Source organism: Cordyceps javanica, chromosome 4 (genome assembly GCF_051103115.1).
Source record: "Cordyceps javanica chromosome 4, complete sequence".
Classification (NCBI taxonomy): Eukaryota; Fungi; Ascomycota; class Sordariomycetes; order Hypocreales; family Cordycipitaceae; genus Cordyceps; species Cordyceps javanica.
In genome coordinates this window covers 1,526,993-1,540,772 of record NC_139298.1, presented here as the reverse complement: position 1 = coordinate 1,540,772, position 13,780 = coordinate 1,526,993, and the positions used below count along the sequence as shown (strand labels likewise).

At 53.7% G+C, this 13,780-nt stretch overlaps 6 protein-coding genes across 6 annotated transcripts; 3 read left to right on the top strand and 3 right to left on the bottom strand.

The window, feature by feature from the left end:
* Window positions 1-687: 687 nt before the first annotated feature.
* Window positions 688-1,473, top strand: V2A60_006350 (uncharacterized protein; the record flags this gene model as incomplete). The annotated part of the gene is made up of 1 exon (XM_083257644.1): window positions 688-1,473. The coding sequence occupies one exon, from the start codon at window positions 688-690 to the stop codon at window positions 1,471-1,473; it is 786 nt and encodes a 261-aa protein (XP_083113770.1).
* Window positions 1,474-4,328: 2,855 nt separating this feature from the next.
* Window positions 4,329-6,828, bottom strand: V2A60_006349 (uncharacterized protein; the record flags this gene model as incomplete). The annotated part of the gene is made up of 6 exons (XM_083257643.1): window positions 4,329-5,179; window positions 5,263-5,470; window positions 5,520-5,882; window positions 5,951-6,191; window positions 6,265-6,467; window positions 6,529-6,828. 6 exons carry the CDS (start codon window positions 6,826-6,828, stop codon window positions 4,329-4,331), a joined length of 2,166 nt encoding a protein of 721 aa, XP_083113769.1.
* Window positions 6,829-8,341: 1,513 nt separating this feature from the next.
* On the bottom strand, window positions 8,342-9,010 carry V2A60_006348 (uncharacterized protein; the record flags this gene model as incomplete). The annotated part of the gene is made up of 2 exons (XM_083257642.1): window positions 8,342-8,844; window positions 8,953-9,010. 2 exons carry the CDS (start codon window positions 9,008-9,010, stop codon window positions 8,342-8,344), a joined length of 561 nt encoding a protein of 186 aa, XP_083113768.1.
* A 300-nt stretch (window positions 9,011-9,310) lies between these two features.
* On the top strand, window positions 9,311-10,087 carry V2A60_006347 (PRP38 family-domain-containing protein; the record flags this gene model as incomplete). The annotated part of the gene is made up of 1 exon (XM_083257641.1): window positions 9,311-10,087. The coding sequence occupies one exon, from the start codon at window positions 9,311-9,313 to the stop codon at window positions 10,085-10,087; it is 777 nt and encodes a 258-aa protein (XP_083113767.1).
* A 267-nt stretch (window positions 10,088-10,354) lies between these two features.
* V2A60_006346 (glutamyl-tRNA(Gln) amidotransferase subunit HER2) lies at window positions 10,355-11,878 on the bottom strand (the record flags this gene model as incomplete). The annotated part of the gene is made up of 1 exon (XM_083257640.1): window positions 10,355-11,878. One exon carries the CDS (start codon window positions 11,876-11,878, stop codon window positions 10,355-10,357), a length of 1,524 nt encoding a protein of 507 aa, XP_083113766.1.
* Window positions 11,879-12,176: 298 nt separating this feature from the next.
* V2A60_006345 (SIP1 domain-containing protein) lies at window positions 12,177-13,674 on the top strand (the record flags this gene model as incomplete). Its single annotated transcript, XM_083257639.1, has 2 exons — window positions 12,177-12,400; window positions 12,459-13,674. 2 exons carry the CDS (start codon window positions 12,177-12,179, stop codon window positions 13,672-13,674), a joined length of 1,440 nt encoding a protein of 479 aa, XP_083113765.1.
* Window positions 13,675-13,780: the final 106 nt, after the last annotated feature.

Sequence of the window (13,780 nt, the reverse complement as noted above, 5' to 3'; positions counted from 1 at the left end):
TCCACACTGTTACGACAACCACAGGGCCAGCTAGGCACGTTGGTACGCTCTCCCCACCCCCCTCGAGTGAGTGTGGAAGAGACGCTTGCCCTGCTGACCGCCGCGTCGCTACACCCCTCCCACCCCTCCCCAGGCTGTCTTCGTTTGCCTTGGCCAGGTAATCTAGCCTAGCCTAGCCCGGAGCCTGGCTGCCTGCCCAGCTGCGCCAGCCCAGCTCTGCCCCTCCCGTCTCTGCCACGAGCCATCGTCATCCATCTCCACTCGTCATACTAGCCTAGACAGACAGACGCACGCAGTGAAGCCCCATCACATATATGTAATCCTCATCGCCCGCCCGCCTCATCCGCCGACATCTCTTCCTGCTCGACAAATATATACGATCCTGCAAAGTCTTCATATCCTCTTCGCCGTATACCAGAGGCATTACCGTTTGGTCTTGACTCGTTACGACGACTACTGCAATTGTCGTCCGGCTTACACCATTCCACTGTCATCATCACTCTCACGACCAGGTTCGACAAGACCTTCTCTCTCGCCGACTGATCCGTCCATACTCGGGCCATCCGGCAAAGAGCTATATATATATATCTAAACATATATATATATAAGAGCTCCTTGGCATTGCTTCGACGGGCTCTTCACTCAGTCTACACACACACACAACACAGACGCACGCACACATACACGATGCACGTTCTCAACGGCTTCAGCACACGGCGCAAGACGCGCAAGCCCAGAGACTTGCATATTCGCAAGGTCTCCTTCTCCGGCTGCTCGCTTTCTTCCGGCTGCTCCATCGACTCTGCCTCCTCTACTTCCACAGCGCGCGGTCCCGGCCATCACCGCTCCGACAGCGACGCCAGCTACGATCCTCTTCGCCTGCACCCCATCGTCCAACCACCACCCCGCCTGCACGAGCGTGCCTACATTGCCTCCCCTAAGCGTCGCGAGAACGACTCGCCGCGCACCTTGTTCGACGGCCGCGATGCCGGCAGCGACGGCCAGTGGTCGGGGTACGGCGTCAGCGTCTTCGAGTATGACGACAGCGACACCGAGGTCGACGAGGATGAGGACGGCACCATGGAGCAGGCTCACAACACCGACATGCCGCCAATGGCCACCCCCATCGACCACGAAGCCGATGAGTCTGATGACGAGGATTACTTTTTCATGCAGCTTTCCAAGCGCCCGCAGCTGCCTCGCTCGCACTGGTCCGAGTCCACCATCCAAACGCTCGCACAGCTCACCCCGGCCGCCAGCAACATTGCCACTCCAGCCGAGCGCCTGGAGGACCCCATTGAGCAGGCACGTATGATGCTACCCAATTTTAGCTGGAAGCACAACACGATTCCCGCACGTCCTCGGATGAGGGCAATGGACAGCGTCGAGCATCTGACAAAGCTGGGCGGCTGGAAGCGCAAAGCAGTTGCGCTTGACAACCAGGAGAACATTGCTCCTGCGGATGGGAACTAGTGTGTTGCTCAACACATGCACACACACACATGCACACACACAATCTCTACTACCCTTGACGCCACGTCTCGTTTCTTTTCATCTCTTCTTGGAGTTTAGCAGCATTGCTTTGGGAACATTGGATATACACAGCACCGGCGCATTTACAATACCACCTTTTCTTTGCTATTCATTGGGGTCCCGACCTTTTTCCGGATGCCTCATTACAGATATTTTTAGTCCCAGTCACCATCTGAGCATCTTTGTTATTTTTATGTCTATAGTTTTTTTCTTCTTCTTGATACCAGCGCGCCAGAGGCCCGCCGCTAGCAAACAATGCTACCAAAACCTTTTTTTCTTGTCATGACCAGCACACCAATTTTTCTTTTTCAGTCTCTCTCTGCTTTGATCGTGCAATCTCGCTTGTCAGCCACCGTGAATCGCGCCCTGCTTTGCCCAATTACCACATTGAGCTGAGGCAATCCTTGTCCAGCTGTGTGGGTAACATTAGTCTCAACAGTCTTTTTCGAGATTAAAATCGAGCGTGCGTTGCTCTCAGCCCTTTTTTTTCTCCGGGCCTTGGGAGCTGGGGCTGCTGTGGATCCGTGTAATTTCGCCCTGCCCGCTCGCCCACTCGAGCATTCCGGCAGTATAACTACCCTTTTTTTTTTTGGAAAAAAAAAAGTTTACAAGGGCAGATGGAGAACGAAAAAAAAAGACCCTGAAAATTTTGGCAGAACTACCAGGTTTGAACACTGGTCGTCGAGAGACGTCACGTCATCGGTGGATTTGTCACCATCCCGCTCGCAATTTCTCTCCCTCGCCTTGCTCATTTCATATTCAATCATGTCCCGTCCATCTTTTGAAATATTGAAAGCTTGAATTATTGCCTTGTGTTGTTTTATTTTGATTTGTTTTCATTCTCTTGGCTATTTCATGCCCAAGTTTTTTTCAGTTCGGATGATTGCTTCTTGGCTTCGACCACTTCCCGGACTGCCGAGAACGAGACGGAAATGTTTCAATCAACCAAAACGGGGCGGAGCGACTCATGCGAAAACGAGCAGGGAAGAGCCAAAAAAAAAAAACCAAGAACATCGTAGAAGAGGCTCAGGATCTTTCCCCGCGGAGCCTCCCTTGCTCTCCGGACATGTCTTTTACTGTTTATTTTTTATTTTTTGGGGTGCCATGGTGTGTGCGCGTTTGTTTCCATTCTCGAGCAGAACCTCGTACTCGGCGCACGGGGATTCAAAAATAGATTGACTCGTGAAAAGCCGCCCCCAACGCTGGTAATCGCGCCAAATTGACTCACTCATCTCACTTCTCACTCGGCGTGGCGCCGCTTTGTGGCTGTTCTACTGATACTTCTTCTTCTTTTCATTTTTTTTTTTTTTTATTTTTCGCCTTTCTTTTCTTTTCTTGCTTCATTTTGTTTTTTTCTTTTTCTTTTCCAGGTAATTTTAGGCATCGAGATTAAGCTGACCGCTCTCATCTGAGCGCTTTGCTTTCATGCCACGCTATCGAACCACTTTTGATTATCTCTTCTCTTGTTTTTTTTTACCTTTTTTTCCTTTTCCAAAGCTCTCTGTATGGCAAAATTGGGCCGCATACTCAGTCCCAGTCCCAGTCTCTCTCATCATGCACGCTCTTCCAGTCTCATGACCCATGCGAGCCACCATAACCACCAAAATAACCAAACACACTCGCGCATCGATCCCCTCCCGCCAGGGGGCACACCCCGCCCATCCGCATTCCAAATCGGCGTCACAATGTCTTGCACGTTCACGAGCATATCATTCAGGGGTTCTCGGTGGGGTCGTGGTCTGCGTGAATTCGAGGGGGGTATGGGATGGGTTAGGAAACTGAGTGCTGAGTGCTGAGTACTGAGTATCAGTACTGATAGCTGCACGAGGGCCGAGAAAAAAGCAAAAACGTATGCGGGCAGAATGGGCTCACGCGATCCTGCGGAGGTCGCCTTCGTCCTGCACGCTTTTGCTTTCTTTTTGTTCATGATCCGCCCCTCCTCCCCTCCGCCTACCCTAGCAGTCACCGACTTTTGAAAAGACCAAGTATCCAAGCCTGCCGGCCCTGGATGGCGCGGTATGTGCACGCCCCGTTCGGCATAAGAAAAGAAAAGCAAAACAAAACAGCGGCGGGAGCGACCGAGCCCGTTCCAAGCCGTGCAGGCTAGATGGCATGGCTAGCTGGACTGACTGTTACCTGTCTCATGCTTTCGCATCTGGTGACGTCTGGTGACATCTACAAGGGTCCGTAGAGTGGTTGCTGATCAGCTTGTTTCTTTTCTCCTGTCTCAAAACGTTGAAGCCTTTCGGAATCCCAGTGCAATGTCCATCCATCACTCACTATACGCGCCCTGGCTGGGCATGCTGGGTTGCTCCCACCCGAATGGAGTAGCTTCTCTACTTACGAGCTTGATATTAGTACTCTTTCAACTAATTCTCACATGCCGCGGAGAACCCGTGCTCTCATGCTGGAATGTGATCCAACCTGAAACCTCAGGGTCTTCACTTCCCTTTGGCCTGTCAAGTGGCTCCTCGCATCTCGTACAACGTGCCGGCCACTTACACCGGAATTGCCGCTGAACGGTTGCAAACAAGAGGTGCACTCTATACAAGAATTGTCTCTCAAAGTTATTTTCGGACCATGTGCAATTGATGCAGGCAAGTTATGGTCCACAAGCAAGACGTTGCATGCACTGTCGTGTGAGATACGTGATGGGAGTCCCTTCCAACAAATGCCGACCCGAGCTACACATAGTAAACAATGCGAGGTAAGGTTATCAATGACAACTTATGGGCTCATCTTTCGTAGCACGCTGCTATTATTGCATTCAATCATCCACTAACCTACGGATTGCTTTACTGACCCTCATCCAACGTTATGCGATCGAGAAACTTAAACGTCGCCAGCCCTTCCTTGACCTTTTTGACCATGGAACCGACGTCGCCGCCCACGTAGACGCCAGGTCCAGCCCTGACATCCGTGCTGTTGATGGCGTCCTTGCCAGTCCCCAGGAAGCCCAGGGGCTTGCCCCAATGGAAGCTGTCCGTCACGATCTGGCTCGGCCGCCCGGGCGGGTAGAGCGCGGACCCGCCGCGCCGGGCAAAGAGCACGCCGGCGCCGTCCGCCACGATGACGGCGTCAAAGACGGTCGCGTCCGTCGCCGACAGCGCCCTGTCCACGCCGGGCACCGTCCTGGCGCCGATCGTGCTGGCAAAGACCCTGGCGTCCCCGAAGCCGTCCTTGAGCGCCCTGCCCTGCGCCACGGACGCGTCGGACCCGCTGTCGACGAGGATGCCCACGCGCATCGAGGCAATCGTCGGCAGCGCCACGCCGTACGTGGACATGCGCGCCGTCTTGTTGTCGTGGTAGTACCTGTCGTCGGCCGCCGGCGCCTCCGCGCCGATGGCCTGCCCGACGCGCCGCGCAATGTCGTGGCTGATCTTGTTGAGCTGCGCGAGCACGTTCTTCTGGATCGCCGGGCGCACCACGCTCAGCTCCAGGCGCAGCACGTTGATCAGCATCTGCTGCTCCGCCTTGCCGAGCGAGTTGTAAAAGAGCCGCGGCTGGCTCCAGTGGTCGGAAAACGTCCCGGAGCGCTTGCGCACCAGGTGCCCGCCGGCCTGCCTGCCCGGCGCGGTGAAGAAGCCGCGTCCCCGTGACTGGTCCGCCTGCTGGGGGAACCCCTTGTTGATGGTGTTGGGCGAGTCTATAATGGAAAAGAACATTAGCAGGCCACTCCGGGATGAATCGTAGATTGGAAGAAGGGGGGGGGGGGGGGGGCAAGCGCACATGGTGCTGTATTCTTGTGGATAAAGGCCTGGCCCGCACCATCGCGGTTGTTGTTGTGCACTTGAGAGATGGGACGATTGATGGGGACCTGCTCAAAGTTGGGACCGCCGTGGCGATTGATTTGCGTGTCCAGGTACGAGAAGATGCGACCTTGGAGCAGCGGGTCGTCTGAAAAATCGACACCACGAACAATGTGCCCAGGTTGAAACTGGCAAAGAGTCAGCATCTCAGCCCATAGTTGCCGGCGCAGCACGTACCATGATCTGCTCCGTCTCAGCAAAGTAGTTGACAGGGTTGGCGTCCAGTCTCATAACCCCAAGAGCGTGCAGAGGCGCAAGCTCTTCCGGAAGAAACTTTGTCGGGTCTAGGAGATCGAATCCAAAGGCCAGCACCTTCTCTTCATCTACGACCTGGACGCAAAGTTCCCATTCGGGATAGTTTCCGGCCTCGATGGAGTCGTAGAGGTCTTGCCGGTGAAAGTCGGCGCCCTTGCCGCTGATGTGCTGCGATTCTTCCTGGTACAGCGAGGCCAAGCCCTGCTTCGACCGCCAGTGCCACTTGACCAGCTTCGAGTCGCCCTTGTCTGTCACAAGGCGGTACGTGTGGACGCCGAAGCCATCCTTGCAAAACTCAGAGTCAGCGCGGTCTCCAAACGGCGGATCGTGACGGCCTGGGAGAGCGGATATACCATGTGCCGGAAGCTTCGTGGCACGCCGTGGCCGGACAATGCCCAAAAGACCGCGTGCAGCGCAGTCGTCTGCTGGCTGAAAAAGTCCCAGGCAGTGTTGTGTGCTGTGGATGCTTGTGGGATCTCATTGTTCGACTCGGGTTTGAGTGAGTGGACAAGGTCGGGGAACTGAATGGCGTCCTGGATGAAGAACACTGGCGCATTGTTTCCGACAATGTCAAAGTTGCCCTCGTCGGTGTAACTATGAGCCGTGTTAGTCCCTTGAGTACCATCAGACCGGGGAGGGGGAGGGGGCAAGTTCAGGTCGCACTTACAATCGTGTTGCGAATCCGTGTATGTCTCGCGCCGTGTCTGTGCTACCTCGTGATCCTAGCACGGTGGAGAAGCGGACAAACATTGGGGTTTTCTTGTCTTTGGCCCCGAGAAACGACGCGGCCGTGATGTTGCTGAAGTTGCCGTAGCTCGTAAAGGTCCCGTACGCGCCGGTGCCCCGGGCATGGACGGCTCGCTCCGGCACCTGCGCGACCCACGATTAGCAAGCGAGCCAACTCGGCACACTTTGGCGCGGGGAATCTTACGCGCTCGTGGTCAAAGTGAGTAATCTTCTGGCGGAAGATGAAGTCTTCGAGCAATGTCGGGCCCCGTTCGCCTGCCTTGAGGCTTTCCTGATCGCTAAAAGGGCCGCCCACATCCGAGGTCAGATAGCCGGACGAGTCATCCACCTCGTAGCCTTTCATGTGGCCTCTCGAGCCTCCCTGGCCCGCGGCATCGGCCGACTCATCCCTCCGCGACAAATAGGCAGGGTTCGCATATGGGCACTGGGCTCTCACGAGACCAATCGCGCACAGAGCGCCGGTGATGGTAGAGAGTTGCACCATGACTGCCAATATCGTGACAATGGTCAAGTGCTGCGATATTCTCGCCTACGCAAAGATGCAAAGAACTTTAGAGAATGAACTGGGTGCGGACGCATGTTTTTTATAGGTCTATTGGGGAGCTGCTACGACAGGTACGGGAGGCATGTCACACAAAGCATCCTCATTGAACAACAGGCGCATCTAACTAATTTCTCCGCCGGGCGGCCACGTTTCTTACCAGCATTGCATCCGACGCATTTTTCAAGTCAGCCCATACGATATATACGGGGTGTGGCTGGAGTTACATTATTGTGAGGACAGGAGTGCCCCGTGGCTGCTTGGCTGCATACATCCTGGTTGCCGTCCTGAGCATGTATGCGGTAACTAGTTCAGTCTCTGGGAAACCAGGTAGCACACAGTATGAACGGGCTTTGATCAAAACTCGAGAGAAGAGATATCAGGGGCCAATCCTCCGTGCCAAACCTATATGGAAGGCCATGGGACACTCATGTAGCAAACACCAAGGTCGGTAACCGTTGTAAGAGCGCACCTGTCTCGATTGCTTCAATCAGTAGATACTCCATGCCAAGGCAGCATTGGCTCATAAAGGGCACGATCCGTGTCCATCTCGCTGATTCTTCTACTTTTTGGGCGATGGAGAGTTGCAGTGCGCTGGATATGCTTAAGCTAGCGCAAAGCCATTGTCTCTAGGCACGATCTGCGTGTGGGCAAATCCTTAGCCAGCTCGCTGCGCCTCTTGTCTCGCCCCCGCGCCATGCAGACAGTAATATCGGCTCTTCATTCGCTCCTGCCTGCATGGCATGCACCAATAGAGAGCATCGGGTTGGTAAACCGCCGCGGAGATGGGTAGGTCAAGGACCTCGGAGCTGCGACGGGGCACGCATATACGGCTGTCACCATGCAGTAAGTAGCTGAACGCATAGCTACTTTGTGTCGAAGCAGGCTGTAAGGAGACGCTAGCGGGCAATGACAATGAAGATGGGCGAGGCTGTATGACAAATGTGTGACAGCCGTGACAGCCGTGATAGTAGTCACTATTACAAGCCCTCCGCAGTGTTTGTGCAATGTTGAGACATGCTTGAACCCCATGCCTCCAGCACACCGCATTTCGCCCAACCCTCATTTCCGACAGGTGCAACATCCAAGATCCTCGGACTGTTCTCAGTCATTGGTTTATTACGGATACATAGAGTCATACTTGTTTTTCCCCTTCAATCTGAAATGTACAGTCGATGGGCAGTCTGCCGTATAGTATACTGATAATGTTCTCTCCAGACTATTTGGCTTGGCAGGATGCGTGGGTACGGCGCACGAAGATGTGGCGTATGCGTCATGACAAAAGGTTCCAATGTTAATGTGTCACTGTAGAATATTGCCTCGTCGTTACATTCTATATTCATTGACTATTCCAGTTTCAGGAAATCATGCCTTACATTACAAGTCATTTTCTAGCATATATTTTGATATACCTCGTCGCCGCGAGATTCGCTCCGTTCCTAGCGTTAAGCCATATTCAATACCAGACACGCTTCGACCATGGAACAGGCCCGTCGCTTTTTGAGAGGCGCTTCAATTCATCCCTAATCAGTTGACGGCGCTCCACTGCATCGACAGGCACCTTGCTCTTCGCCCAGGGGTCTGGGTTCTCCACCGCCCACGACTGTCGGGCAATCTTGCTTTGAATATCCTTCAACATTTGTTGCTGTCTCTTCGTCGCCTTCTTCAATTCTTCCTCCTGGTTGGCTCGCATCTCCTCTGCATCGAGCTGCGGCTCTTGGTCTTTGGATTCGCGTATCTCAATGTGTTGCCGCTGTATGCGGGCTTCCTCATCAGCCTCGCTTTCATAAAATACAATGGTTCCATCCTCTAGTTCTGTGATGCGTGCCTTGAACCGTTCTGGAAGATGCGGTTTCGTTACGGGCCTAGCCCGGGGGCGGACTGCCTCTCGCAAATCGTTGACTGTCCGTTGCTGGATCACGTAGCCGCTGAGAAAGAGCGCCACGGTGCACAAGAAGACTTGAATATCCAAAAGTTAGCAATCGTCTCAAATGTTCTTGTCCAATCTACACAATCAATCCGTTTATTCGGTGCCGTTGGTATGCGGCCGGATGGAATGCGACTCACTAACGATACCCGTCAAGATGATGGAGACTTGAGACGATGTGAGCAGAATTCTCTTCATATTGTCATAAAAGACGATAAATGCTTGGAAAAATCAACAATCTGTGAAACAAGACAGTAAATGCGAGTTCATTAAATCATATATGCATGACTTCATGTCGTTTTCATCCAACTTGCTCATCGAACGACAAACCGGGTGGCGTCACTGCCCCACGTTGGCACAGCAACAATCTTATCGCAGCCGGCGCAACTTTTCTGAACTGCACGAAGCTCAAGGCCGCGTCGCGATCGCAATCCAAATCTGGAGTTCAGCCGAGGCCGATTTAATTCAACGCCTACAAATTGATATCCCATCCCCGATATGTCAAAACCTGAGACGATCCAGGCCGATGCACGGCGCTTTCTCGACGAGCGCGGCAGCAACGTCGGTCTCGCGCCAAACGGCCTGAACCCCGCCAACATTATGGAAAAGGCTGTCAAGGATCGCATCACCGACAGCTACTTCTACAAAGAGCAGTGTTTCGCGCTCAACGAGGCCGACATTGTCGACCGCGTCGTCGAGCACGTGCGCTTCATCGGCGGCACGTCGGGCATGACGCAGAAGCCCAGCCCGTTCCTGTGCCTGGCCTTTAAGCTGCTCGAGCTGTCGCCGTCGGACGCCATCCTCGCCGAGTATCTCGCGTATGGCGGCGAGCACTTCAAGTACCTGCGCGCCCTTGCGTGCTTCTACCTGCGCCTCACGCGCCAGGCCAAGGACGTGTACGAGACGCTCGAGCCGTTCCTCGAGGACCGCCGCAAGCTGCGCCGCAAAGGGCGCGACCGCACGACCCTGACACACATGGACGAGTTCGTCGACGACCTGCTCACCAAGGATCGCGTGTGCGCGACAAGTCTGTGGAAGATGCCGAAGCGCGAGATCTTGGAAGACTTGGAAGTGCTGGAGCCGCGCGTCAGCCCGCTGGGTGACTTGGAGGACTTGCTGGAAGACGAAGACGAAGACGAAGACGACGGAAAGGAAAAGGGAGATGACTCCGAGGATGGCAGGAATGGACGCGAGGAGTCAGGCGAAGCCTCAGAGCCCGAGGGCATGGACATCGATAGGGGAGCCGGCCGCAGAAGTGACAGCCGGAGTCCTTGAGACGCAATACGTTCATGTTGCAGGTCAGCAATCACGAGCGCAAACGCCCTTGTATAGCCACCATTTTACACACCAATAGCCCAACAAGCCGAATCGGCTGAGGCAGTGGCCGAAGCAAAGTACAGAACGGGGAGCCCTTAGCAAAGCGGTACAATCCCTACGGCATGCCCGAATGAAAAACGAAGCAGACTCACATTGTGAGTTCTGAGCTCGGGTGAGGAGCTGCATAAGTTTGACATTTATATACAATATAATATACACGCTCATTCAAGAGCTTAGCATCTGCTGCAGCTTGCTAGCCATGCTCAATAGTCTTTGGTCATCCCAGTACTGCGCAATCAACTGCATGCCAACGGGCAACCCACTCTGCTCGGGCCATACAGGCACACTCACAGCAGGTAGGCCGGCCAAGCTAGCAGGAACTGTAAAAATATCATTCGTATATGCATCAACGCTGCTCTTTGTCTCCAATTCCTTCAACTCGGGGGGGGATGATGGGGCAGTAGGGCAAAGCAGAAAATCGACTTGCACAGGCCCTCGCTTGTCTGCAAGCTCCAGGTCGGCGGACATCTCACTGAGATCAAATTGTCGTGGCTCATACAGAGGGTTCTCGAGAATGAATACTTTGTCGAAATCTTGCTGTACATGCCGACGGACCTTCTGTGCTTGGATGAAATAGTTATCAATCGCCTCCGAACTCAAGCTATACGTGCCGAGCAGGATGCGACGTTTCACCTCGTCTCCAAATCCAAGGCCGCGAGCTTCAGAGTATAGCGTATCGCCTGCGGCATCTCCATTCTCGCCCCGCACACCATATCGCACGCCATCGTATTTGGCTAGATTTGAGGACGCCTCGGCCGGAGCGAGGACATAGTAGGCGCATAGAGCTGCCTTTGTAGATGGCAGCGATACGGGAACTATTCGAGCACCCTTTTCTTCCAACTTTGTGGCGGTTGAGGCCCAAATATCGCGAACTGCGGGCTCAAGCTCTTCTATGTTGTATTCTGTTGGGATGCCAATTGTAACGTCTTGCAGTGAAGGTAGCTGAGACGGGAATACCTTGGCACAGCGCTGTCTCGTCTCTAATTTCAATGATGTGGGGTCATTGGGGTCATGCTCCATGTGAAGACCGGTGTTGAAAACGATATCCTGTATCGCAGCGGCATCCTTGGCCAGGATACCGACAGTATCTAGAGAATTGGCGTATGGTACAACTCCAAATCTTGATAGCAGTCCATAGCTAGGTTTGTAGCCAACTATCCCCGTATAAGCGGCTGGCAATCTGACTGAGCCACCTGTGTCTGTGCCCAACGCAATATCTGCATCGCCGAGCTGCACAGCGACAGCGCTACCACCAGAGCTGCCCCCGGCGGATAGCTGCTCGCCTTTCGAGAGTGGATTGAGGACAGCGCCATGAACAGAGTTTGTAGAATGCGAACCCATACCGAACTCGTCCATGTTTGTCTTGCCGACAACCTTGGCACCTCGGGCGCGAAGTTGCTTCACAATGGTCGCCTCAAAGGGCGAGCCATGTGTCCCGAGTATGCCAGAGGCGCATTGTGTTGGAAGACCGATCGTAGCGATATTGTCTTTGACAGCCAAGCGAAGTTTAGTATTCAGGTTGCTGTGGCTTGGAATCGTGTCATCTGTAAAGCCCTCGTCAGCAATTGCTTTGTAGAGCCTGGCCGGCACGTTTGACGCGCACCTTTGGAAACAAAGTGATTGTAGGTGCTCAGCTGCACAGCTCGTGATGAGGCAAACGTTCGTCGCAAACTTGCTGCGTTCCTGCATGATTCTCCTTTCGCACTAACTGGTAATCTTGCCAGCTGACGCATTGTTGCGACCGTCACGATTATTCTGCGACCATGGAGTTGGAGAGGTCGGTCGCAGTGATGCTTTCTAAAGTGGAGGGTCCGCACTTCCGCTATGGTGCGGAACTCCACCGCTGGAACTCGACAATTTTGGCGTTGCACATTATTAGGCAGCGAGCCGTCAGAGTTCACCACACCCAGCAATCCGTTACCAGAGATAAAACTCTCGTTTCAAAGGGCAGGAATTATGGAATAGCCTGCCTTGACAATCAACATTCATGTCTTCCAAGCGCGATTATGAGGATGTGGACGATACGGAGCTGTCAGAGCCAGAACCTAAGCGCGCGCGCAAGGCGCGACTGAAGCAAGGCTCGTCGGTAGATCCCAACTCTGGTCAGAAATATGTTTTCGCCAACTATCACAATGCAACGACTATTCCTGTTGGAGAGGAGTCCGATTTCGAGGACGATGGTGACGCCATGGCATATCTCATGTCTGTGAGGTGAGACGTTCGCTTTCACCCATTAAGTACGTTCTCAGCTAATTCGATGGCACATCAGAACTCAAGCATCAGGAATACCACACGTTCTTGCAGCGCCGAAATTACAGATCGGTCCACAGCTTCCCCGCGACATGATTAAAGACGGAGGCTTCGATGTGTGTGAAATCGACGACGAAGATGACGATCGAGTCGATAGAAGTATATACAACACAGGGATTAGTGACAGCAGGGGGTTCTACGAAGACGGAGCATATATCGGTCGAGGCGACGATTGGGAAGGCGATAGCGGCGATGATTGGAATGAGACTGAAGACGAAGATGGAAAAGTTTCGGAATCAGTTGTCCAAGAAGCATACTTTGGTGCGATCATGCAGCAATACCACAACTTGCGTGCTGTTCTGAACCAGAAGCCTCCAGCAGATGCAGCCAAGCGAATGACGTCTTCGCAGGCTACATATGCTGCTGCATTTGGTCCAGGGTCAACAGTGATAAAGACTTGGCCACCACTCCTTCGTAACACTGATCCTACCCCTCTTCAAGTATCCCTCATGTCAAAAGACACCGTCATCAGAATACTGCGCATCATGCTCGGCGGTAAATTCCTGCGACAGGGCTATCCAGTCCCCGAACGGACCAGCCGCTGGATATGGGCTTTGTTGGCAAGGCTGCCAGAGCGGGGAGAACTCAACTACTCAGAAATCGGGTGGATACGGGACCTTGGCCGAAGGGCTGTTCTACTGGGAAGAAGTCTCTCCGAGATGGCTGCGCTCCGCGAGGAGCTGGCGGAGGGCGGGCTCGGAGTGAATGATGCTGTCGACGATAGTAGCAGTGATGAGGAGGTCGTTGCGGCCGAGGCTACTGGCCACGAAGAAGACGGTGCTTCAAATGCAAAGGCATCTCAAACGACAGATGGTCAAGCAGCAGAATATATGGTGGGGAAAGCCGGCGAGGTGGTGGAAGAGGAGGGGCCAGAGGACGTGGCAATGGATCTCGAGTCTGACTCGGACGAGGGGGAGATTCGGGAAGACAGGGAAGAGAGGCATCCCGAGAAGAACAACAACTCACTAGAGGAAGCCAAGCTTGCCCTTCTGGCTCGGATCGAAGCACGGGCTTCCGATGATGCTGAGGACGATGAGGAAGACAACCTTGACGCCATCAGAGAGCGATCTCGCATGAATATGCGTGCCACGCTCAATATGATTCTCACGGTGGCAGGCGAGTACTATGGCCAAAGAGACTTACTGGAGTTTCGGGAACCATTTGTCGGGATGTGAGCTCACGAAGGAGGCTTGCAAGGACGGCATTGCATCATTCCGTTTGGTCAACATTATTTTTCAGGTTGCATAAGCTAAGATACCCTGGCGAGAGCCAAAGCATGTA